This window comes from Mytilus trossulus, chromosome 2, assembly GCF_036588685.1.
Source record: "Mytilus trossulus isolate FHL-02 chromosome 2, PNRI_Mtr1.1.1.hap1, whole genome shotgun sequence".
Classification (NCBI taxonomy): Eukaryota; Metazoa; Mollusca; class Bivalvia; order Mytilida; family Mytilidae; genus Mytilus; species Mytilus trossulus.
Genome location: NC_086374.1, coordinates 50177547 through 50205010, shown reverse-complemented (window position 1 = coordinate 50205010; position 27464 = coordinate 50177547). Strand labels below are relative to the sequence as shown.

Sequence of the window (27464 nt, the reverse complement as noted above, 5' to 3'; positions counted from 1 at the left end):
GTTCGTGTTCCTCTGTCATATATAAATGAAAACTAAAATTATCCGGAAATATCCCCATATTGTTCAAAAGTACAATAGTACTGAAATACAAGAGTCGGAGAACAAAACAATCAAAAAGACCTAAACAGATCTTCTGTAAAAGGGAGACAAGCGCAACCAAAGGAATGTTCAAACTTAAAAGTAGAAAATTGACAAGCAACGCCACGGAGAAAAAGGACAAAAATAAATAATGTACAAAATAGATCATAGAAAACCAAAGTCTGAGCAATATGAAACTTAACAAAACACGGTGATGATTGCAGGTGCTCCACATATGGCATCTGTCTTGTTGCTCATGTAAGTACAAACCAGGCGAGAACTCTATTCGGTAGGTAATATTCCGAGAAAAGATGAAACGATTGTGGTTTCGACAAATGTAAAAAAAAAAACCATCTGTGAAACCAACAATCCATAACGATCTTGGTTTAATAGCTTCCCGGTGAGCAGGATAGGAAATTCAAGACGTGAAATAAGTTATCAACTGGTAACTTTATAGAATATGTGCGGACGCTGCTAGAAAGTTGTGACATGGAAATGAAAATTTCACAACGGAGAAGCTGAAACCATCTATTTTTTGTCGTATAAACATGCGGCAAATTTAAATGTGTCTGTTGCATTTTTGATTTCAAGCTCGTTGAAAAAGATGGGTTCAACATAGTCACCAAACTTTGAATTATTAAGTGGGAGGGTATCATCTATAATGTAGAAAGTGAAATTACATGATAATACTCGCTTCTTTTTATTCTTCCTACGAAACTCTTATATGAATTCAGCCTCATATAAAAAGATGGAACAAGTCGGTCAGAAGAAGAGCACAGTTAGGTTTCTTGGAATTAGCGATTGCACTTTGAAAAAGCAGGTCCTCCAAACGTAGCAAATATGTCGTCAATCAAGAAATCAAGATTCTTTGTGTCAGTTTCAGAGAATGTTTTGGTTTGAATCAGAGTTTTATTGTTTACAAAGTACTATTTATCACTCCTCATAAAACGAGATACTTATATCTTAGTTGGCCATTGTTTTTTTATGAAACATAGCTAGTCCAATTCTTTCATTTTGTCTTTCAATTTGGAATAGAAAATACTTCTGTAAAGGGGAGATAAGTCTAATGTTACAATACTATTGCAAATGGAAAGAGTCTTAGATTGTAACAGATCCGTTCATTTTTAGTATCCACACCCGATTCACGTCACCTCTTTATAAACAGGAACTTTGGTGTGTTGATAAAAAGTATGCTAATAAATTAGAAAGCGTATCGTGAAGCACCTGTTAGACTCAGTAATATATCGTTGTTAGAAATGACACTTAAGTAATTAAGGTATCAATTGCAATGGATGAAGATCCAGTTCATCATACTTGGTTGAAATTTCAAAAGAAAATAGAACAGACCAATGATTATCCAGGTAAATTTCGTGGAGGTGAGTTTCCAAGTTAATTGCCAATACCACATTCATTTATCAAGGAGTTTATGTTTTGTGACATACACATCAAACGATTTTGTTTGGTGCTTTATCAACGGAACGAATCATATAATTAAATGGGGACAGGACATATTCTTTGAATCATTTAGGTCTTTGAAGATCGATATAGCATGTGTATTCCTAGACCCATTCCGGTTTTTTTTTCTAATTCTGATTTGTATCAGCGACACATATGACAAACACCAGCAAAAAACAAGTTCTGCTCTTGGATTCCTCAGACGCAACATACAACATAGTCCAAAAGAAAAAAATGTCTTCACATCCCTAGTTACATAAATAATGAAATATGAAACCATCATATGAAACCATAGACAAAAAAGACATAGATAAACAAGAAAGGATACAAAGAAGGGCCGTGTGTTTAATTAAAACAGATGACAAATCAAGATAGAAATGATAGATTCATCCCAGAAATGATGACAGATCTAGAACTTTCACTACTTAAGACATACGAAACAACAGAGGTTAATACTTTTTACAGCGTTGTTGAGGTACATGTACAAGCGATGACGCCTTCTGATCACATAATCCTGGACCAAGAAGGGCGCTAAATCAAAGGAGTAGGTGTGGAAAGGACAGATTTTGACCTCAAATGTCAGGTTCATCTGACGAAAGATTTAGGACACTTTTTAAACATTTAAGTGTCTATTTCATTTGATTCAATTAGTTCATGTGAAAGATTTATACTGAGTTACTCGTTAAAAATGCTCCGATTCAAGCTCAATTATGAAAAATCTGACAAATATGCAAAAAATGTCACATTTTTTAGATGGTGCTTGCCAAAAATGAAAGTGGCCGCATCTGTGTTCATCCTCAACCTTTATATATGTTATGTATTATCATCAAATACAACCTACATTACAATATTGAGAATGGACACAAATGCGGCCACTTTCGTTTAAGACGAAAACTGTCTAAAATTTTGCTAAAATGTTAAAATTGTGAAGATTTTAGTAATTTAGCATGACTTAATGATGCTAGTACCCGATATATGTGCATTGTATTGTCAAAAACAGCCCATATTTATGTAGCAGAAGCATTCTACTTTCCAATAAGAACTAAAAGTTTTAATTTTAACATTTTGTAAAACTGCTATATTCTGGAGCCAAACAGGGGTCTTACCAGACCTACTCCTTTAAAAAATTTCTAAAACCATATGTCATCAAACATTGTGGAAATACCATCCCGTATACCCGCTCTCGTAGGCATTCTACAACTCATGATATGCCTATAGATACATATTCCAAAAATGTATCTACATCTTTCTCTTTCATACCGTATTTTGAAGGACTAAGTTGTGTTTCATATTGATTGATTTTTGAAGCTTACGACATTTCAGACCTTTGGATAACACATTTAACAACGAAGTGTTATAGATAATGTTTAGTTCACCACTAGTATCGTGGCCCGCCGATTTTATATATGAATAGTGATCCAGCACTTATGCAATCTTGAGGTTTGCGCTTTAATTTGTTTTTCTCTAATTTTTGTACTATTTTCACATATCCTGACCGGTGTGAGAAAAATATTTCTCTTCACTAGTGAAAAATCTGTTCTTGGCAAATGAATGGTTGAAATTAATTGTGATGTTAAATTTTTCTTGTTTTCTTCTAAATTTTCTTATTGTGACGCCATGAAAAAAGGCGACCATGCCTGTTGACGTCACACCAAAAGTACACAACTTTCCTCAAATTTTTTAAAAGGAAGTATGAAAATCATTAGAGAAACAGATTCCACCACTGTTACTCGTGTATTACGATATTTCTCCACTCTCAACAGTTAAATTTTAATTATTTAAAAAGCTCGACAAGGATCGCGCTTTAAATATTAAAATTAAACTGTCTCGAGTAGAGAAATATCGTAATACACTTGTTGCAGTTGTGGAATTTATATATATTGAGATCAAGCAACATGTAACTGTAAAGTTAAATCTTGAGTTGCAGTTGGTTTTGTATAAATAAAGGCAACAGTAGTATACCGCTGTTCAAAACTCGTAAATCTATGGACAAAAAACAAAATTGGGGCAACAAACTAAAACTTAGGGAAACGCATGAAATATAAGAGAACAACGACACAACATTAAAATGTAACACACACAGAAATAGAATAAGCATTAGACGACACAATCTGATGAGAATAACAAATATAACATCAAAACCAAATACATGAAGAAATGATAGGTATAGGCTGACCTTGAAGATGGGAGGTATTTTTCAGTGCACTGATTCATGATGGATGATATTGCCCAACCATAACAATCTAAAGTTAAAAATACTAGAAATCTTGGCTTCAGCACAATACTATTATTTCCTGAGAGATAAAACAGGACATAGAATATTGTTTGAAGCATGTCAAAACCCAAGCGTTTGGTTAATAGATAAATAATAACCGCTGATAGGCCACTAGCAATAATATGATCTACCCCATTCATGGTAAAACATTGTATAAGTACCATGTCCCAAACATGTAAATGGTGTAAATTATATTTTATCATTCTTCATGAACAACTTATATTTGAAATAATTACCAAAAAGACTAATTTGGTAATTTTCGGACCGGAGACGTTTCTTTGAAAATGTTTTGGCTGTTCAATGATTTTGGTTTTGATGACCCCTAAGTGTTGTTGGTTTTATTTCGTAGAGAATGTTCAAGACATATGTTACCTTTGTAATTTCCAGTTCATACGTTTAAAAGTAGAAGAATTGGTAACACCCAAAACTCTTCTCTGATGTATTCAATTGTCAATTATCATGTAGAATGTAAAGTAACAGAAATATCGAACTCCGTGGAAGATTAAGAGCGAAAAGTCTCATATGAAATGGCAAAATCAATAGCTAAAACAGAGCAAACGTTAGGATAAAAACTGTCACAGTCCTGATTTGATACATGTAGAACATGATGAATTAAACCTGATTTTATAGCTAGGTAAAACTCTCACTTGTATGACAGTCGCATAAAATTGCATTATATTGACAACTATGTACAGGGAGAAAAAACAAACAGACATAAAAAGTTATAATCAATACAGTTCCCACGAAACACAGTGTCCTGATTACTTTCGCTGATAGAAAAATCCATAGCCTCCCTCCCCCCCAGAAAATGAAATGGTTACTGCCTTACACTATTTTGATTATAAGAAGCTTCTTTCCACGCTTGGTAAATGAATCGAATAAATGTTTTAAAAACTTTAAGAGAAGACTATATTTAGTGGTAACTGGAAGAAAAATCCATTTAAAAGTAATAAGAAAAAGGGATTTCATTTTTTTTGTAATTTCCTGTTAGATACTAGTTTTCATAATATTTCACATTTGACCTTATTAAAAACTATTCAATCTTTTCATACATGGGTTTGCCGATCGATTACCAACCATTTAGCCTGGCAGAGCAAAAGGGTTTGTAGTTTCAAAAAGGCTGTTTGATGGTGTTGCTTTCCAATGAGACATATGAGCATATAGTTTTCTGTATTGTTGTCAATATATGGAGTTGTATGCAACTGTCTTACAAGTTAGATGTAAATCGTGGTTCAATCCAGTTTCCAATGGGAACGAACTTTGTTTATAAGAACGCTCAGGCACAATGTGTGCAACAGGAGCAACAAAATGAAATATACAAAAATATTAAATTGGAGTTCCTTCAGACACTTGTCACAACAAAAAGATCAATGAACAAAGTTTTTAATTTCACATTCACATGTATTGATGATGTTCTTTTCATTAACAATCCAAAATTTTCTGATTGTTTTCGGTTAATATTTCACCCAGAACTAGAAATTAAAGAAATTACAGACACGGCTTCCTGCGCTTCATTTTCACTTATATCTCGAATTTGACATACACAATCACCTCAGTACCGAATCTATGGCAAACGAGACAATTTTAATTTTGAAATTATTAACTAACCCACCTAAGTATCAATATACCAACTTAACCTGCATATGTGATAAACATTTCCCACCCAATTCGGTAATCAAGAGCAAACAGGAACTACTCAAGACTTTGTAAAACGTCACCAGTGTCTGTGAGAAAAGTTAATGATCCCATGCTATGTCAAGGTACAGGCGTTGTTTATCATCTTAATAAGGTGTTATAGTATTTTTTTATTTGTCTTTATGAATATAACTTTTACTGGGTTTTTTTTGTGGTATCCATTTGATGCGGCTTTTTACTTATGCAACCCGTCATTGTGTTATTGTTTAAAGATAATTTTTCAATTCTTGTGTTTCATTTTTGCTAATATACTGTATATATTACATAAGACGTGACTCTGTACCTTAACATCCTATCATGGTGTTATTATTCTATGATAATTTCTTTATTCTTCTTATTCGTGTTTGCTAATGTAATTGATCTTGTTATGTCTTTTTTGTGTCTCTTTCTTAAATATTACATGGCTCTGTATTGATACATTCTTTCATTGTGTAACTGTGCCATGGTTATGTATGTATATATATTTGTTTGTTTTTATAATGATTAAGATATTAACACAATCTTGACTGCAGTATCCAATTTTTTACCTTAAGTCTCTTTGTTTTATCCACACATCATTGTTAATATAATGGAATTTTGAACGACTGTCATATAAGTGAGAGGTTTGGCGAGCTATAAACCAGGTTCAATCCACCCTATTTACATTTGAAAATGCCTGTACCAAGTCACGAATATGACAGTTGTTATCCTTTCATTTGAGCTTTTGATTTTGTCATTTGATTAAGAACTTTCCAGTTTGAATTTTCCTCAGTGTTCGGTATTTTTGTTAATTTATTTTATATTGCATGCACATTTACAGAATTGATATTCCAGGTTAGGAAAGTATTATAGGCTCCTTCAAGTCTCTCCTTAACTTAAATTTTGTCCCTAAGACATTTAATAGGATTTTCAAGTACTTTGTCTGAACAAGTGTGATAATATTGCATTGTACTATTTATGAATTTTATGAATGTTATCTTGTATGAGTTACATGCATGTATTAGAATTATCAAGGACTTCAAAATATTATACCAGACTTGTATTTAAGAAATAAGCTTTCAAAAAGTATTGAGAAACATGTGAATTACAAGGCAAAAATATCAAATGTATTGAGAAACATGTGAATTGTATTAGAAGAAAATGACAGTAACAAGACAGGAATATGACAGTAGTTATCAACAAGTTAGATGTGTTTGAGCTTTTGATTTTGCCATTTGATTAAGAACTTTCCTTTTTCAATTTTCCTCTGAGTTCAGTTTTTTGTGATTTTACTTTTCACAAAGCAAAACAATCAAATGTACTGAGAAACATGTGAACTGCAAGGAAAAGAATTCAAATGCATAGCCAAGGAAAAGCCAAAGATTTATGAAGATTATGCTTTTAGAGCCTAGTTTTTGATATACGGTAGTCCATTACTCATTGTTGGAGGAGCATTTTTGCTAGATACTTCCTCTGTGGTTTATTGTTTGTAGTCATTATCTTTCTATTTTCAATTGTAAATTTAAGCTTTATATTTCAACAACAACACCATTAGGGAAATAAAGTTCTTTTAATTTCCACCAAACAATGATAAATCTAACATTATTCATTTGACTATTGATATAATGGACATATTTTAACATACCATTTTTATAATATACAAATACAAAATACTTTTAAAACAATTTTCTCAAACATAATATATAGATTAACTTAAAGTATACAAGCTTACTTCATTCATACATGTATTAGTATAATTAAATAACTTTCCATTGAAGCAACTTTTCAACTTGTTGATGCAGCATATTATTTGCAGTATGTAATGATATGTTATCATTCATCATACAGTTAGTACATGGATGGTTATTTTAAACTCTTCATAGTGGGAATTTAAAAAAAGACAACCTTTTTGGAAGTATTTTTCATGCATTTGAAGATGTCATGAAAGTAAAAAGTAGTTAATAATCAAAATTGCCATTTTACAGATTTAAAAATCATATTAAAGTTGTACACACCAGTCAACAGGTACCTACATTTACACACTAGCAAGATGCTACACATTCAAACTTCCATACACAAAAACATATGCTCATATATTGCAAAGAAACTACATATGCACATTCATACACCAAACCAGACACATCAGCAAGAAAATAGTCATTCACACTTTCAAATTACAAATCACAAACACATTATCATGACAATACACATTCACATTTATACACATAACCAGACATCAGTCATAAAATACACATTCACACTTCCTAATTCCAAAACATAAACACCCTATCCAGAAAATACACATTCACATCTTTATACCATAACAAAATGCAAGCTCTTCCTGAAATAAACTTATGTATGTTCCTCTCTGAGTGTACTTTAGATTTCCACTGGTTTAAACGAAAATGAGTGCAAAAAAAAATCTATTTTCCATCACTTATTAAAATGTGTAAGAAGGGTCAAGAACCTTGGTAAAGTTGTAGACTTGTTTCCTGTCTCAAAGGAAATTTGTTTATCACATTTTTTCTGTTAATTTATTCAAAAAAAGAACTGTAGGAGGCAACATATGATTTAAATCTGTATAAAACAAGAATCTGAAACATATGGCAAGTTCATCAGGTCTAGACAAGCAAGGGATTCAAAAGAAAGGCCACCAATGATATGGAAGAGTCCAATTGAAATTTTATTACATATGTACCCTTAATTTATTAAAAACCTGAATAAGGCCTCAACAGAAGGCTCAAAGCTAAGGTCACTTAATCCAGAGAAGATCTTTAAACACCTTTTCCACACATCTTTGTAGTTATTTATTAAACATTTTATCATTGTTCCTGAGGAGATCTCATAAATAAAAACCAGTAATTACCTTTAGCAGCCAGATCTATTTATATAAATGCTTTATTTATGAAAGGTTTTTATACATGTTCTCAACTATAGTTCAGAAAAAGACCACAAAATGTTGTTGGCAATGCTGAATTTAACAGCATGTAAACTTTTTATAATGAACCTATCATACATCATTTATTCAATATATACTCTTTTCTTCTGTAAACTTTTCAAAAAAATTGGGTAACCATAGACAAAAGATATTGTTAGTCATAGATGTTGGAATAAATTGATAAAAGGCACAGTGTGGTGCTAATATCTTTACATGTATTTTTGACCTGGTGAGCTAAATATTCTAATGAAGTCAAGACTTTCCAGAAGAAAATTGTACATTTTTTAAAACAGCCTTTTTTCTCAATATAATATTGCCTCACATTGGTATACCTTTCATACATAATTTAAAATATAATATCATTTACAAAAATAAACGTTTGGTTTTGATTTCTAATCCAATTAAAATATTAAAAATCCTACTCCATAAGAAATATCAATAAGAAAGAAATATCAACCACCACATTCAAATTGGAAAAAAAAAGAATTGCTTTAATATAAAAATGTCTAATGTTTTCATACTATATTGTGAAAGGAAATTCAGAAATTTGTGATTAAAATGAGTGTTTTGTAATCTATGTATTGTCATGAAATTTCCTCATGCAAATTATTTAGTATTTTACATGCTGTAAAATAGATCAAGTCTTCTGATTCAAATTTATTATTTTTACTGGATTCAACTTTACAATTATAGGGATTTCAGTGAACAAGAAGAAATGGATTTCGATTCTTTTTATAACCCATATATTAAATAAATGAACGGTAACTGGGTATCTAAGCAATAAATGATGCACAATTTGATGTTTCAAATACCCTGAATTGGATAAGAATTACATAGCAATAAAATAAGACAAACAAGCCTCTTTTAAACCAAGAGTAAATATTGCCTTCATAAAAAAGATTTCTGTAAAGTTATTCCTCATAATTGCATGTCCCAAATAAATTGCTGTTAACAAACAAGACAGATTTAAGAAATATAAAGGTTTTCTTCATGACAGCCTTTATGACACTTTTGGAGTACTCAAATAACATGCATGCATTTAGATGAAGTGATCTTGATAATATATCAGACATATTTCAAACCTATGAATGTACTGGCTAAAATTTAAACCACTACTTTCAATCAAAATTGTTTCTTTTATTTTATTGTTGCCTTCAGACTGATTTTGATCAGTTTTTTTGTTCAGGCTGAGTTACATTAAACCAGCAACATTATTATTTTTCCTCATTCTTAAATTCACTTCAATTACTTAAGAGAAATGAAATTTGAGAAAACACATAATGGCAACAGCCCACAAAGGCAACTTGATGGATCTAGAATATATTTATTCTGTATATAGATATAAGAAGATGTGGTATGAGTGCCAATGAAACAACTCTCCATCCAATATATAATTTATTCAAATTTATAGAATTACTTCATTTAACAAATCAAATATCAGATACCATAGTGATATTTGGTTTGGATGACATTGAAATGTAAAATGAAAACAATGAACACAGAACATTTAAAAACAAAATGCCATTATAAGACCCTTCATTTCCTAAAAGGAAAATATCTGATATCAAAAAACAATTCATTAAATGACTAGTGTTTTACAAGTTTGAACTGTTTTGGTGTATTCCATTATTAGTATTAACAATCTAAAGGGAAACACTTACATGTACAAAAATTCGCATATTGTAAAAAAAAAATCTTGCTACACAATTAGTTTGACAAATATATTACGACTATTGTAGCACCAATATATACCACTTTTTCTCATCTCAGACAAAATATCGACCAGATTACAAAACTTTACAGATAAATACCCAACATATAAATAAGGTACACTCATTCAAGTAGACACACTTCTACCCTCCTTATAAATATCATTGAAAATAAGCTGACCAACTATAATCAAACTTCTACTCTGTTAGTGCTGAGGTGGTTAGGGATGTGACATTTCTGGGTTTCATTATAACAAAAGATCACAAAATCAAGTCCGTGGTTGATATGTTCTACTGTGAGTTGAAAATGTCCTTGAATTCTGTGGACTTTTTGGTGGACTTGTCCAATCAGAAACAACAACATCTGTTTCATACATTTTAGCTGATGTTGTGTTATATATAGGTAAACACTCATTGGCTTCATTTGATAAAACCTAAAATGAACAACATTTTCATTTATAAGGGTCTTGTATATTATAAATATATTCAAAATTCAATAATATTAGGAAAAACAATGGAAATACTAATCATTTTAATATTTTTTTGTAAAAAACAAGATATGAAAATGACATTTTGTAAAATAACAGCCATTTTTTTTAGGAAGAATTGTATTTGCAGGGAGATACATGTAAAAAAAAAAAAGTTTCAAGGTCAATAGACCTTGAGAGTGAAGAGCCAAATTATATGTATAGAAAAGAGATGTGTCTATGGTACTACATTGCATACCAAATATCATTGACATACAGTACCATAGATTGTGCCCCTTAAACAGAATTAATTACAAACTCATACATTGTTGAGTCTGTTGTCAATGCTTTTTCAACTTCAATAAAACAAGAAAATAAGTAAAAAGAAAGTAAATGCTAGGAAGCTCTTATTACATGTCTCATTAAACTCCTGGCCACATATAAAATTATTCCCTCTCAAATAAACCCAAAAGTGTTTCATGTTCTGCAGGTATCATAAAACTATCATCAAATAAGAAAGCATACTTGCTTACATCAACTTCATTTGAATTTTGGTGGATAGTTGTTTCATTGGCAATTTTGACATATATTCTATAGAAATAATGAAGAAGGTCTTCATAGAACAAAATATTTATCTAAACTACATATGATCACAATATCGTCGCTACTTAGCGTCGTCCAGTATTCAGTTATGTAATTACCACGGTAAATGATGTTAAATCAATTATACAAAAATGTCTATAATAAAAGAAAGTAAAGTAATTTACAACAGCAATCAGACCACATTCCCTTATTTTTCTACTGTAAATAAACATACCTTTAAATATATATAAGCATCTGTACCAAATCCATCCACTGATGAGACCACTAAATCTCCTTGAAAATACTGGGCGTAAAGTCTTGACAATGGTAAACCATACCCGTAACCAGCCTGTAAATAAAAACACAAGGAAACTTGGTAACTGCATAACTGTTTATTCAACATATATACAATGTGCTGTCACAGAATAGAAATTCCTTCATAATATAAGTTCCAAAAGGAAGAAATATTCTGGAATATTATTTCCACAGGAAAAAATATTACAGTATAAGTTCCTAAAGGAATAAATGGTATAGAATATTTGTTCCAACAGGAATAGGTATTATAACATTGTTTATAACAAAGTTTCCACTGGAACTTCTGTTAGGCTGAACAAATATACGTTGACAGTGCTACTTATTACTTTAAAGCAGGTTATTTATTTTTAAATCCATTTCTTGATTGGTACAAAATTCATTTTATTTCTTCAATAAAAATCTGAAACATGAAACCAAATAAATCATTCAGCAATATTAAAAACATCAGTTTAAACATTACATTCTGGTACACACTTAATACACACAAAATATCTAATGCAATTTCTTTGGTGTGTGCTTACAGTACAAGTGTGGATTTGGAGGGATTCTGACATTACCAACTAAATTATATCATTTGAAGACTAATACTTAACAGCCTTATTGTCTTATATATAATTTTAAGAAGAGACAGCGGATGAAGTCCTATTTAGATGCTTCCTTATAACATTTGTTTTGATTACATTAACAATTTCCCAACACATCACACCACACTTAAAAACATTTTGCTATTTGTGCATTAAGAAAACATAAGGTATTTCACATTTTATGCTATAATCGTTTAAGACCGACAAAAAATCAAAATACTTTTATGAAGCAGCAAAAAAGTGCATCTATTTCAAATTTATTGAAAATTTCATACTTAATACTTGTCTATTTCAAATTAATTGAAAATTTCATACTTAATACTTGTCTATTTCAATTCTACATATATACATAATTCATGCTTTTGAATGTCCTTTGGGTGGATAATTTTTATACAAAACTGAATATTAAAATTCAATTTTAAGATTGTTCTATACTTTTTATAATCAAAATGTTACACCATCTATTTTTGCCATGATTACATTGTCTCTCTTTATCTTAAAAAAAAAAAAAAAAAAAGGAAAAAAAGGAGGCATTGAGTATGTCAATTTCCAGCATGTCTTTTATCAAAACTCTTTTGGTTAACTTATACAAATTGATTTACACATGTTTGTGATCACCCAAGATAAGAAGTGAAGAAAATTTGTTTGGGAAATAGTAAGGAATTGTAACTGACTTTTCCCTCTGATAAAGCAGACAATAAAGAGTTTAGATGTAGGAGATTTTTTTTTAAACTCTTCAAAATTTGGTTATAAGCTATTTACAAATGTTGCATCAAGAGACAAATAAAACTGTGTAATATCAAGTAAATATTAATTTTGTTCAATAAATCAACATTTATAATGACCAGCTAAATAAACAGCTGTTCCAAGATACACATGATACACCTTTACTGCACATATTGAAATTGTTACAAAAATAAAATGGGATACTTAGAATGGCATTTCATTAGAAGGAAGAAAATGGCTCAATAGAAAAGCATACATGGGAATACCATCAGTCATATATTATAAAGTATTATGTCAATAGCGCCTGTTTAAAGTCCCATAACTCAGGATAAAAAAACTTAGAATATTTTCAAAATCAAAGAATACATTCGTCAATCCCAACAACAACGTTAAGTTTGTAGCAATTCAAATCAAGCATAATGCATGACATTTAAAAAATGCATTTTATTTAGCTGGCAGTCTTGGTCACAGAACTATGAAATGACATATCAGAATTTTATATTAGATTGAATGGTGTGTTTTGCACCAATGCTAACAATCATGTAAAGTTATCAGTGAATCAATCCAAACAAACTTAAGTTATGGTACAACATGTGAAACATTTACTTAAATCTGACAATTAAAAGTCTAATAACTCTGAAAATAATAAAACAGAAAAGAAAAAAAGAAAGAAAATGTAGTTTCAAATCCTTAAAAAAGATATAAACTTTTGAGGAAAATAATCAAGTCATACAGAATTTAGTGTGTGATATGACAAAAAATGCTATAATTCAAACAAGTTCTCTGGAACAATAAAGAAGATATTTTGAAATTAAAAGGGTATTTTTCTTCTGTCAATCCTAATGTGGTGTTATAATGAAATGAGAAATGGCTAAAGGAAATTTTAGTTGTACAAAGTGTATAATGCTTTTATTAATATAAAATGCTAGTTTTTATTTTTGTGAAACTTACCAAATTATAACAATACTAGAAAATTTGAACAATTTTTTGAATTGCCAGTATGTCAAATGTATGTTATTGTCATAAGTCAGTTATTTCTTATAAATCTAAAATATTATTAGCTTATAAATTAATAATTAATAAAGATGATATTTTTAAAGTTGCTATTATAAATTCTGATCTATGTCCTATAGATTTGATTTTCTTGATTTTCTGATCATTTATCTTTACACCTTGCCACAAAAAAAATGCAAGTCCTGTGATTGAAGAATGTCATGTCCTTTTCAATTTCTGTATGTTTCATAGATGCACTGTATTACACTAGATTGAATACAAACCATCAACCATTAAATTTTCAGATTGCAGATAACTTTAATGACTTACCAGTGGAGCAGATCCTGAATCAGCACATGATGGACTTGGTGCAGTAGAATACATGTACTCAAATAATTTGTTTATATTGTTATAAGGTATACCACCTCCTTGATCACACAACTGGAAGAAAAATAGAAAGTCTTCAAATATGAATAACTGTACTGTTATTGAATTAGTTCAAATTCTTTCAAGCTAAATGTTGTATAGACTTAATTGTAGAGAGAGAGAGAAAATAAATAAACCATCAAAATAAATTCTGTGCTAATATTTCTGAAGCCAGGAGCTTACAATGTTATTGTATGATAAAAATGGTTCCTCTTAGTATCTTTACAGTGCACAATGTATTGCCATATAGCTTTAAAGATATTTTCTTTAAATGTCACAAGAAAATATCAGGTCAACCTTTAAACATATTTTATGTAACGACAGTCACGTTGGTAGGTCAATTCGAAATTTTCAAAAATTATTTATATAGAAATTCTAAAATTGATGATACTCTTATTTACCAAAATTTGTTCTAATTGGTCTAAAGATGTCAATGTGATTTATTTAGAAACAAAAAAATAGGCCAAGGACTTATTATAGATGATGCAAATGTATGCCAAATGATAACAGTATTCAACTCACAAAAGTCAGATGTAGGAATGCCTTTTGATACCCTCTTAAGTCTATTCTGAAAATTGGAATTACATGCTTTTTTGTCAACATCATTAGCTTCATAAAAAAAACATGTTTTCTTATTTATTCTTTTTTTTTTTAATCTATTCTTTTGAAGAAAAAATATGTTTGTTGTTCAGTTTCTTTTCATATCTATACTAACCTTAATAGATAGATCTTCTTTTCCTTTACATATATGAACCTTTAATTTTGGTAAAGTACTGTCTACAGGAAAATTCTCTACAACTGCTCTTAATGAATTCTGTAAACAAAAAGTTTTTAATTGAAAAAAATAACAAAGTATTCAGGTTATCAATGTCCATTCTTCAAAAATAGCGATAATAAATTCAAGCCATAATTTCCGAATTACAGTATAAAATTAAGAATGGAAATGGGGAATGTGTCGAAGAGACAACAACCTGACCATAGAAAATACAACAGCAGGTCACCAACAGGTCTTCAATGTAGCGAGAAATTCGTGCACCCAGAGGCATCCTTCAGCTGGCCCCTAAACAAATATATACTAGTTCAGTGATAATGAACGCCATACTAATTTCCAAATTGTACACAAGAAATTAAAATTAAAATAATACAAGACTAACAAAGGCAGAGGCTCCTGACTTGATACAGGCGCAAAAATGTGGTGGGGTTAAACAAGTACATGTTTTCAAAATATTTGTTTATTCTTTGAGGATATTTCCAAATTAAAACAATGCTATGTATGTTCTCCTGTTGAAAACATCTTTATTTATCAATTTACTATCTGAGTCACGACTATGAGATTAGATGAATCAATCTTTATTTATTGGCACATACATCAAAACTCATTAGAATATAAATACCTACCTTAAACAATTCAAACAACATATGATACAAATGTGAAGGGACATACACTATTGATATATCTTCTTCATTATCATGTACTGAAATAAATAAAAAATACTTATATTTTTAGGAATTTATCATTATAATTTATTTAACATTCAGTTGTAGTCATTATTCAAATTAAGAGTGGGGTTAATTGTTCATCAACTAATTCAAATTCTGAAAATAGAAAAGATATAAATATAGCTATATATATAGGCCATTCCTAAAGTCTATGACACATTTGTAAAAAAAAATCTAGTTTTCTAAGTTTTATCTTTTTTGTATTTAAATGTATGATAAAAGTGCCATAATCCACTTCTCCTTCTTGTTGCTAAGTTTTAAGATTTCTATGTAGTTTTTTGTGGAATTTTTCCTTGTTGGTAATTTTTTCCCCATGCACTGTCGGTTTCTCTTTACCTTTTGAATGTCTCCTCTGTACTTCCCCTCTTTTTTTTATCCTTTTTATTTCAATATACTTACTATTATGTGTTATTAGTTCAAGTTCAGGTGCTGTTAAATAATACTGTTCACAAAGAAATCTGGCATTAGCATAAGCATCTGAAATAAAGATATCATTCTGATAACATTGGCATAAGCATATGAAATAGATGTTTTATTCAGAAACATTGAAATATTTATGGGGGCCTGGACAGGGTTTTGGGAGCATGGGAGAGAGGGGGCAGGAAAAAGGAGTGCGGGGGCGGAGAAGGGAGAGAAGGAGCGGGAGGAAGGAGAGAAGGGACAGGAGAAAGGAGGAAAGGGTATTAAAGGAGACAAAAATATATCTTAAAATTGTCAAAATTTAGCAGGAAACAATTATTTAATAAATGAGTGAATCAAAAGATTCAGTGAGAAAGTGGTAATAAAAGTAAAACAACATCAAAAAAACGAAAAGGAGGGAGAAGGAGGGCGGGAGAAGGGAGAAGGAGGGCAGGAGAAGGGAGAAGAGGGGTGGGAGCAGGGAGAAACCTACACCCCTGTCCAGCCCCTCATTTATATCAGTTTCACAACATTGACAAAGGCATCTGACATACTTTATATATCTTTTTGATAGCAATGGCATCTATATAGGCTTCTAAATAAAATATATAGACTTCTAAATCAAAGATACATGTATCATTCCTTTTCTGTTTGACCAGTCCTTCATTGTTTGTATAAATTTTGATTTTACAAATATTTTAGCCGTGAGCATCGTTGAAGATACATTTACTGTCATAGTACACATCTGTAGTAAACTTGGTACCATAAATATTATTAATGATTACATTTGAATTGGCATCTAAATCATATATAGTATTCTGATAAAATTGACATGGATATCATTTTATATAACATTGGGATAGGTTTCTCATATCAAAATCATTCTATAACATTGCCATAGTAAAGAGACAATAAACATATGCTATCTTTATAAATGAGTATTTACTGTGATAAACCTAATATCTAAAATTAAGTTACCTTTAACAACTTCTAGTACATTACATTTAGGATCTATACAACCTATATGTCTGGGGTGGTTGCCTAACTGAGAACCATATAATAAAGCTGAAATGTCCAAAAAAATTACATCAATCATTTTAAAATACAGTTGTATTGTATTTCAACAAAACACAGAAAGATTTTTTAAAGTTAAAAACAGCTTCACCCTGTAAAATGGATAAATGTTTAACTTTTTTAATGAATAAAATATATAAATTCTGTAGTATATCATGTATATATTTGAGTTCGATTTTAAGAAGCTATTTTTGGTGTGTTGTTCGAGTTGCTGTCTCATTGACATATACCCCATTAGTTCAACTAAACCAAACAACAGGTAAAAATATATATATCCAATTTTCCTAAAATATAATTTATTCCTAAATCTGCTAAACTGCAAAGTTTTTTACCATGTTGGTTGATTAACATTCGTATACTAATTCTACTTGTGAAGAATCTGTTAAGGAAGTACTGTAAGGTGTCCATGTTTTCTTCTCCATACCTATCCTTTAATTCCATAACTCCCTGAAACAGATGTCACAATTTTATTTCTGCTTACATAAGTGTAATCTTACGTAAGTGTAATATCAATGCTGTTAAGTCAGTTAAAATATATCAATGGAAGAAACATATTAAGACATTGTGTTCTTAGTGAGAGAAAAAATTTCATTATATTGTTACATTTAATGAACTACCATTCAATACTACATTCTATCCATTTTCCATTAAAGTTTGTTTACTAACTGCATAATCATTTACTGAACCACCATTTAATACAACAAATATTCTTTAAAGTTGTTTACATAGTGCAATTATTTTCATTTTCAGTCTTTAAGTTTTCTATATAGCTACTAAGCTTCTTTGTAGAGCTACATACCTGTGCCATTGTTTCTACCACATTGGCATGACGATTTCTGATTACGACAAGAGTATCAGCAAAACTGAAATTAGACAAAATAATAGTAATTAGAAGTCAGGAAATTGAAAGGGCTTCTCAAAACATAATGAAATGCTGTCTAAATATTCTGTTTTAAACAAAATTTGAGCTGATGTAAAATTTTATACACACAAATATTTCAGTATGCATCTTTGAGTATAGCAATCATACTACATCATCTTTTTTTGTTTATATTTTTAATAAATATGTCCTTGAACTGAAAAATTACTTCTAAACATAAAAGATCTTCCTCTAATAATTATTTTATGTGATCACATATCATGTATGTAGCATTTATTTAGCATCCTTAAACCACTTTCCTGCATAAAATTCAGTCTATATTTTTATATTTTTGAAATGGGATTTTCAATATGGTGACCTCAAAATGGTGAGGGATTTTCCATATTCCTCTAATAATTATTTTATGTGATCACATATGCAAGTATGTAGCATTTATTTAGCATCCTTAAACCACTTTTTTGCATAAAATTCAGTCTATATTTTTATATTTTTGAAATGGATTTTCAATATGGTGCCCTCAAAATGGTGAGGGATTTTCCATATATGCAAATAAGGTTGCAATCTCAAAATATAGTAAGACAGTTGTTTGCATAAACTTCAGTCTATATTTAGTAATGATGACCTTGACCTATGAGGTTATGACCTCTTAATCAATACAGATCTTTTTCTTATTATATATGACCAAATATCCAAGAAAAGGTATAATTAGATAAAGCATTCTGAAAACCACTTTTCAACTGAAATATATTATGCATCATGATGACGAATGAATTAACTAGAGCTGATGAATAAACCAGGTGTCCACATCGACAAAGAGTGCTCAGACTATTTCTCCATTCATAATAAATGTAAATGTATAAGGCAGTTAATCCATATGGTATTACTTTACTAAAGATTGAGTTTAAAGCAGCCAAGAATCTTATAAATATCATTAATAATTGATATTAATCACTTTTATTAATCAGTTATGTACAGAAACACATATCTACCAATCACAGTACAATGTATTATTCATCAGTTGTAGCATTTGACATATATAACTGGCTCAGTTCTGTTACAGAAAAAGTTCTGAGAGGTATGGTTAATACTTAATTTCTCCCATTGAAGCATTTCAAAATTATCATAAAATCAAAATTTATCTTTGACATCCCTCATAACAGCATGAGGAGTATATAGAAAAGACAAAAATTAAAATTGAAAGTCTGACAGTAATCTTTAAAGGTCTGTCTTCTGAATGAATGCAGATTGATGTCTGCTAATAAGCCTTCATCAAACATGTATAAAGAAAAGAAAATACTTACGTTGACAGTGTATCTAGATCTTTGCCATCTGAATTCTCAAAGCCTATAATTTCTGTAAAACTTTTTTTATACCTGGAAACAAAAACACTTAGTTTTATAACACATGTAAGTAAAAGTAATTTTAAAAATGCAAAAATGGTTGTTATTTTCAATTTGGATTAGATTATGCCCATAGTCATGATAGTTTTAGGGAATCAAATGACTTATTAACTGAAATAGTGTGTATGAGTTACATGCATAAATCAATTTGAAAATTATGATTGAACTATACAGTATTTAAGGTGGTACCCAACACTTTCACTAAAATTAATTTGGCTCGTTTAATTTTCCTAAAATTTGGACAAAGTATTTACTTCGACCCTTTGACAAAAATATAAAAATTTCAAAAAAATTGAACCAACCATTTGATCAGATAAATTACACTGGTTATATAGCAGTTAGACAAACACTTATTTTGATCATTGAGAAGCTTAATATTCCCTTTACAACAGAACGTAATTAAAACGTTTAGCTGATTTTACAGAGTTATCTCCCTGTAGAGTTAGGTACCACCTTAAAGATTTTCTTCTGTCAACTAGCAAATTGATGGACATAAACAGGTATTTGCAACCATGTTGATTAGCCACTGTATAAACCTTTAAAACAATGAAAGCCTTCAAACCATCAATACTGTCAACTTCTTGGTACATAAACTTACACCAAGATCATGTAGTTAATTGAAATTGGATACCCAGCATTAATATATTAATAAGCTTTTCAATATGATATGGCAAAATTACTGAAAGACCCTAAATGATTGAAAATTATCAACCTGCATTGACCATTATATCTTGGTGTTAATAAAATACACCCATTTGAGATAGCCCCCTCAGGGTGTATCTAATAGTTGTATGCATTATCTACATTGTATATACAGAGAAATAAATTATGATGATATAAATAATCTTTTTTGTAATTATTTTCCATGTGCACTATGATTGCATTGCTTGTCTGTTATTTATCTTAATATATTCTATATACTGTATGTGCTTCATGATAATGTATTGTTATTGGATAACTTTGGTTATAGTTACATGTCCATACTGTCGGGTAGTTAAGTTCAAATGACTATACCTTGCCATATTATACCAGTGGTAAACTTATGTTATATTTGACAATTATGTGCTGTACGGTCTGTACTCATCTTATTTTCTGCACCATTAATAAAGGTTCTATAGATTACACACATACATATAATACATATAATATAGATGATGTGGTATAATCACTAATGTGACAGCTATTCACAAAAGACCATTTAATGCCTTAACATAGATGTAACTATAGGTCATCATACTTATTAATGCGATTCTTACAAGAAAGTTGACAAACTTACCAGTTGCTGACCATGGTAACTGATGGAACATTTAATAGAGGTTCTGGTAACTGGTTCATCTCCATCATTATATTAGCCAAACGTACTGGCAGTTCTCGTCGCAAGAACTCAAACGATGACTGTTCTGTACCAGTTTTTGTCCCTGTAGATAAAAAATATCATGAATTAAGACTAATAATATGTTCTACAAGTAACGCTTTGTTTATTTCTTATTCTAAAATTAAATTTGTTTTAAACATAGCTTTATGATTATTTGTTGTAGAGAAAAATAATTTAAAATATGACTTTGTCTCTTATACATGTACAATGTTACTGTACTATATAAAAAAGAAGATGTGGTAAGATTGCCAATGAGACAACTATCCACAAAAGACCAAAATGACAGACATTAAAAACTATAGGTCACTGTACGGCCTTTAACAATGAGCAAAGCCCACACCACATAGTCAGCTAAGAAAGCTAACTTATCACAAGCAAAATGATAATAGATGTACATATTTTAAAATAAGATGTATATTGCCAGTAAGACAACTCTACCAGAGACCAGATGATGTAGAACTACAGGCACTATTATGTCACTGAATGTACTATGGTCTGATTTCGGGAAAGAATAAACAAACAAAAACAAATATAATTCTAGTTAACCCTTTCCTCCGTGGAATTTTTCTTCTTACATACTTAATTTGCATAAGATTTTTTAAATAAAAAAAATCATATGGTTTAAAGTATTAATGCATTGTCAAAATGAATATTTCATCAATGAAATTCATATCAGATATTCTCATGAATATCCTTTTAATATTGGATACTAATTTTTCAAGTCTGATGCAGACATTTTGTAGTCAAAGCGTTTCAACTGAGGTACTACACAGGCATCAAAAGGCGTCATTATGGAGTAAAGGGGGTGGCGTCAAAAAGTGTCATTAAGGAGGAGAGGGTTAAATGATCCAGAAAAACTTAAATTAATGACTTTTATAATGTGTGACATTTGAAAAGTTAACTTCTAAAGTCGCATTTCTAATAAACAGTAAACAAAAAAATATATAGTAATCATGGTAAAGTTCAAAAGTTCAAAATTTCAAATTTTCAACTTGCATTATAAATTTAACTTATATCCTGTAAAAGTGTTTTATATACACTTCTTACGAAAGTAAAAATGTCTAATCTTTTAATTCTTTCTAAACAAAGGAAACTAAAAAGGGTCTGTCTGGTTGATGAGATCATAGTCTTTATATTAGATAGAAATGTTCAAAAATAAATAATTCTGTCCAAAATTGAGTTCATTTTACACATTTAGTAATAACAAGTCTTCAGTGATAATACAAACATTTGAAATAGTATAGTTTACCTGTATGTAATGTGGGACAAAACTGCTACTACTAGGGGGTGTTTAAAGACCTTGACTACCTGTAAGGGTTTGCACGTTCTACCATACCTTCATTTGATCATGTAACGTTACTTTAAAAGTACAATGTAATTAATTGCTATAAAGTACATAGTATATATTGCTCAAGAGTATGCTTTATAAAGAAACAGAAACAAGTTTATCTCTTCATTTTCTATTTAGATTTCATTTCAGTATTGGTCTTTACTTGAAGTTTGTTAAATGTTAGATTCACAACCACACTACCACATGTTTCAGCTTTACATTCCTGACCTCACTTAAAATGTATTGCACTTCCTTCAATGTAACAAATAAAAAAAACAGATGAAAAAAAAAATGTTATGACGAGAAAATTTGTAATGTAAAAGTACTTTAGAAGGTCCTGGTTCATTATTAATTTATTATTCGTTGAATATCAATTTTTCTGGATTTCATGGGTATACATGTGTAACACAAATTAAAACTTAAATGAATGACACATTTTTTATAACATGCATTATTAAACGTTGTATGCAATGAGTTTGAGATCATTTGTGGATCCAGGAAGGGGTGATCTAAATGAGCTGCACACTACCTGTGAGATTTAGCTAAATATTTAGAAAAAGGGATCTAAAGCTGAAGTTATATTTATTATATACATATACTCTAACAACATCAACATGCATGTTTTTCAGTACATGTATCAGTTATTTAAGATAACAAACCATGTAAGATACACGCAGTTATTTTTAAATTGTTTTGAAACTAATATCTTCCATCAGAATTACTACTCTATCTTTAGATTAAGTGATCAGAGGTAAAGTTGTTTCTCTGGCATTATCTCAGTAATTTCAAGGATGTTTATCTTGAACAAGTTGAACTAAATATAGTTCACACAGCACTATAATGACAAAACAACGTGTAAATAATACATTTACATTGTGTAAAAGAGGGATGTTTAAGAACACCTAAGGCCAGTTTCAACTTTAACCCCAACACATTTAAGTTGTCTTACGTTTCATAGTCAATTAATATAATGTGTCTTTTTTATTTTGAAAATTTAGGGTTGTGAGCAGATTTATGAGTAATTTCTTTTTTATTTGTTCATAACTCTCCTGACTTTTAACATCAAATCAATTTAGAGCTTGGCATTAAATAGACAAATGTTGATTTTTGATAACCCATATATTGACCTCTACATTTTACATGTCATTAGATTATTTGTCATTGAGTTGCTGTCTCATTGACATATTCACCCTACAATGTAAGGCCCACATCAACTTTAATTCATAAATTATAGTTGCTAACAGCTACTAAAAGCAAGCTCAAAATATTTATATAATTATAAAAAAATCATAGAAATAAGAACTTCAAGATGACATGGTATGAGTGCCAATGAGGCAACTCTCCATCCAAGTCACAATATTTAATAAGTTAACAATTATAGGTCAAAGTACAGCCTTCAACACAGAGCATTTTTTCAACCTTATTTGGTTAAGAACTGAATCATTTAAGATGAGCAAATAATCCAGTAATTAAAACGGTATCTTAGGAATCTAGCTCAACTTGAATGAAGACATTCTGAAAAACATGCTTATGCATTTCCCCTATTTATAGAATAAAGATTTGTCTCACAAACAATAACTTAAGTAAGGAAATAATGATTTAAATATGTAACAACTATGTCATATAACTATTTTTCATGTACCAAAAATTTGTATTATTTCCTTGTTAACTTCTTCATGGAACCTTCATTACTTAAACAGAATCTGATTTCTTTTGTTTGTTCATTATGTACATAATACAATAAGTTAGCTTTAGTAATCTTTCTTTATAATAAGGAAAAGAATAAGGTGTTCCTTTTAGGGTGGGAGGGATTCCAATGATCAATGATAATTTTGATAAACTATAATTTGTCTCTCTTCATCATCTTCAGGTATACAATTACTTGATTATAGATTAAAATGAACTTTAGTACACAAGAACTTTGTTGCCTTTATTAATAATAATATTAAAGTTCATGTTCCTATGACCTACATTGTTGTTGTTCTACAGCAAAAATAATTGGAGGCTGAGTTGTAATTTATCTGACTAAATTTGGGAACTATGTTTAAAAGAAACCAACAGAGCTGTAACTTATTACACTTGTGGTTGCATTGCAATAAGTGGCTAATACAAGTGACAATCATATCAATATCTGATATACAAACTAAACATACTCAGTTATACATCAGAAGACCAAATTAATTTCTATATATACAAATTGTATATAATAAAATAAGGAGATGTGGTATGATTGCCAATGAGACAACTAACCACTAGTGTTCGAATGAAGTGGATGCAAGCAATTATATGCAACCATACAGCCTTCAACAATGAAAAAAGATATGTAGTATATTTACATTTGTAGTTGGCTATAAAAAAAAGTTTATTTTTAGGAATATTCAGCAGGTTGATGTGAGGTCAATTGATGATAATACACCTTGTCGCTATTTGTCTGCCATTACTGGATATCACACAGGTTCCCGTAAAATTTTGACGTCATAAAACAAAATATCTGACGCCACAATGGAAAAGTGATTGTTGTATGCGTCAAAAGGTCAAGCGGCCGGGTCGGCCGGCCGAGTAGGCTAATAGCGATAAGGTGTATGACAATGATGTTATTGAACAATGGACTTTTACTGTAATGTATTTAATATAGCTATTGTGATATCAGAGAGGTATGGTAAATGCACTCATGTTAAAGTCATCTGTCAATTAGTTTATGTGCAGGCTTGATCAAATATAACTTCTTCCTCACATTTGTAATTACTGCCCATGGAGAGCATTTACAAGCCATGTTGTACGTTTGTACCTTATGCTATAGTTATACATTTCACTTCATGATATAATTTGCATGATCTTGCATTGACTCATTGAAAGCAATATTTAATAAACTTACCAAATAAGAACATTTCTTCCAATGATAAGGGAGATGGGTGAAACTTGGCATATTTGTCAAACCCTTTTAAAGTCTGAAGTAATAAACAACGTGTCAAACGCATTGTTCAGCTGTTGTTGTTTTCAGTTGCAATGATCACTGATTTAAATAACTTTGGTTCGCTTATTCCATCAAAAACTTTTCCTGTTTTATCCGCAGTGAAATTATAATATTTGGACCGGAAGTCAGATTTATGTTTAATTTTGATTGGCCTATAGCCTCACACCTACGAATGCCAGTTTACTTTCATTTTGGTTTGTTTACAAATAAACATAGAAACATCCTCATTTGTTATCACCCAAACATAAAAATCAAACATTTTGTCAATAAAAGTAACTTATAATAATAAAAAAGGCTATTCTAAACTTTATAATGCATTTGTCCATAACAATACAATGATAAACGCGACGCGACCCCAGCTGACTGATGACCTAATATTTGACTTTAGATGTTATTGCTTACCAAAATCTATAAACCGCTGCATTGACAACGGTTGTGGACAGTAATGAGAGTAAACATCCACCATGCGAGCAACTTGCTGCGCGCTTTTTATCGTAAACTTCATGTTGTATTAAAATCCAACTTGTGAATGTCGTCTTTGAAGTTTTCTCTGTTTATGGAAAATTACCTAGCTAAGTCACGTGACACAACGAGTGTTTTCCCCAAATCAATTTTCAATACATGGAATAGTCTCGTCCCTAAAAACTATTCCTTTGGGAAATATTCCCAATGTTCAAACTATTTAATAAACAAATTGATTGATTTTTTACATATGTTTAGTATTTGGTAGATTGCCAATTTTCTTAATCGGACCAAGAAAAAAGTGGTTAGATCCGCCCTTATTATACATTGTAATTATAATTGGTTAAAACTGGAATTGTCCTGTCTATAAGAAAATATACCCGTTAATTGTCTAATAACTGGGATATAGGTAGTTCAACTATTTATTTTATGCAGAGACGCCTTCTTTTGACGTCATAAGGTTAGGAAAAGGAAAGTATCGTGTATATTTATTGCCGGTTTCCTTGATGGGCAAAATGACAATATGCACACAAACAATACATTATAATTTTGAGAAAAAAGTAGATCTATACGAATGAAATATCAATATTCATGTAGTTAAAAGGCTTCATCCATATATTACTATTAGAATAATAGTCCAAGCCGTTCACTGATTTTGTCTCTATATATTAAAGATTAAAACCATGCCAAGAACACAGCAGATCAGTTAAATCATAACTAAAAATGGATTTCTGTTATAAGAAGTAAATTAACTTACGTTTCATCAAACATTTAGCTCATAATTCCCAAAATATTTTAGGACACTAATTTTCATTAGTAAATTATAAAACAAACACATTTTGCCTTATTTGTCAGAAAGACATGAAAAGTTAAACTTATGACAAATATCTTTATCTCCTTAAAAAATGGCTCCACTATTTTACCATCATTGTATGATGCACAAATAATAAAATGTTGTTCATCCTTAACCAATTAAACTTAAGGGTACATTTCTCCGAATAAGCCTCAGATCTCTTTCGTTTTATATCTGTCTCTTTCTTCTTTTTTTTTGAGATCATGGGTACAAATAACAAATGGCACTTTTCAATCGATTTTTTTTTTAAAGATATATAAAGGAGTAGGCCCAGTAAGACCCCTTTTTGGACCCAAAATATAGCAGTTATACAAAACTGTTAAAATGTACACTTTTAGCTATTTATTGGTAAGTAGAATACTTCTGTTACATTAATATGAACTATTTTTTTTACTCTACAATGCACATGTATCGGGTACCAGCCTCTGGCCTCATTAAGTCGTGCTAAAATATTGAAATCTTCGAAATTTTAGCATTTTGGTTAATTTTTAGACATTTTCCGTCTGAAATAGAAGTGGCCGCACTTGTGTTCATTCCGGCTTCATTTTCAAATGTAAGTTGTATTTGATAATTATACATAACATATATAAATGTTGAGAATGAACTTCAACTTTAATTTCTTGACCAAAAAAAACTATCTGAAAAATGACATATTTTGGAATAGTTGATAGTTTTTTTCATAATTAGGCTTGAATATGAGTGGTTTTACGTAATGATAAAATCGGTGCAAATCTGTCCCATAAACTAACTGAATCGACTGAAGTAGACACTTAAATGTTTAAAAAGTGTCCAAAATCTTTCATACTAAAATTAACCCGAGTTTTGAAGCCAAAATCGGCCCTTGACGGGACCTATCCGTTTCTTTATTAAAACAAGTTTTTTTGTGTTTTTTTTTTAATTTGTTCTTTTTGTGTCCTTAAATTTTATGACTGACTTGATCAAAAAGTTCGGGCTTTAACAGTTTCAAATTATCAGAGGTTTATAACATGATAAACCTCCGGGTGCGGGAGTTTCTC

General features: G+C 30.3%; 1 protein-coding gene across 3 annotated transcripts; it reads right to left on the bottom strand.

The window, feature by feature from the left end:
- Positions 1–7016: 7016 nt before the first annotated feature.
- Positions 7017–26445, bottom strand: LOC134707490 (pyruvate dehydrogenase (acetyl-transferring) kinase isozyme 2, mitochondrial-like). 3 transcript variants are annotated; one of them, XM_063567268.1, is made up of 12 exons: positions 26353–26445; positions 20731–20872; positions 19356–19427; positions 17974–18037; positions 17507–17621; positions 17079–17165; positions 16101–16178; positions 15600–15676; positions 14917–15015; positions 14106–14216; positions 11393–11506; positions 7017–10542 (listed from the first exon to the last, which is right to left on the bottom strand). In XM_063567268.1, exons 1-12 carry the CDS (start codon positions 26357–26359, stop codon positions 10378–10380), a joined length of 1131 nt encoding a protein of 376 aa, XP_063423338.1. In that variant the 5' UTR covers positions 26360–26445; the 3' UTR covers positions 7017–10377. The 3 variants fall into 3 exon arrangements, with proteins under 3 accessions (XP_063423338.1, XP_063423336.1, XP_063423337.1); XM_063567266.1 differs by lacking the exon at positions 26353–26445 and adding an exon at positions 25536–25804; XM_063567267.1 differs by lacking the exon at positions 26353–26445 and adding an exon at positions 25035–25382.
- Positions 26446–27464: the final 1019 nt, after the last annotated feature.

What these genes read in the sequence shown, in the direction of transcription:
- LOC134707490 (XM_063567266.1), bottom strand. Translation starts at nt 25,638, where the DNA reads ATGAAGTTTACGATAAAAAGCGCGCAGCAAGTTGCTCGCATGGTGGAT. An exon ending in GTTACCATGGTCAGCAACTG is followed by an intron (nt 19,428 to 20,730) that starts GTAAGTTTGTCA and finishes TTTTGTTTCCAG; the next exon opens with GTATAAAAAAAGTTTTACAG. An exon ending in ATGCTTATATATATTTAAAG is followed by an intron (nt 10,543 to 11,392) that starts GTATGTTTATTT and finishes TGTTCATTTTAG; the next exon opens with GTTTTATCAAATGAAGCCAA.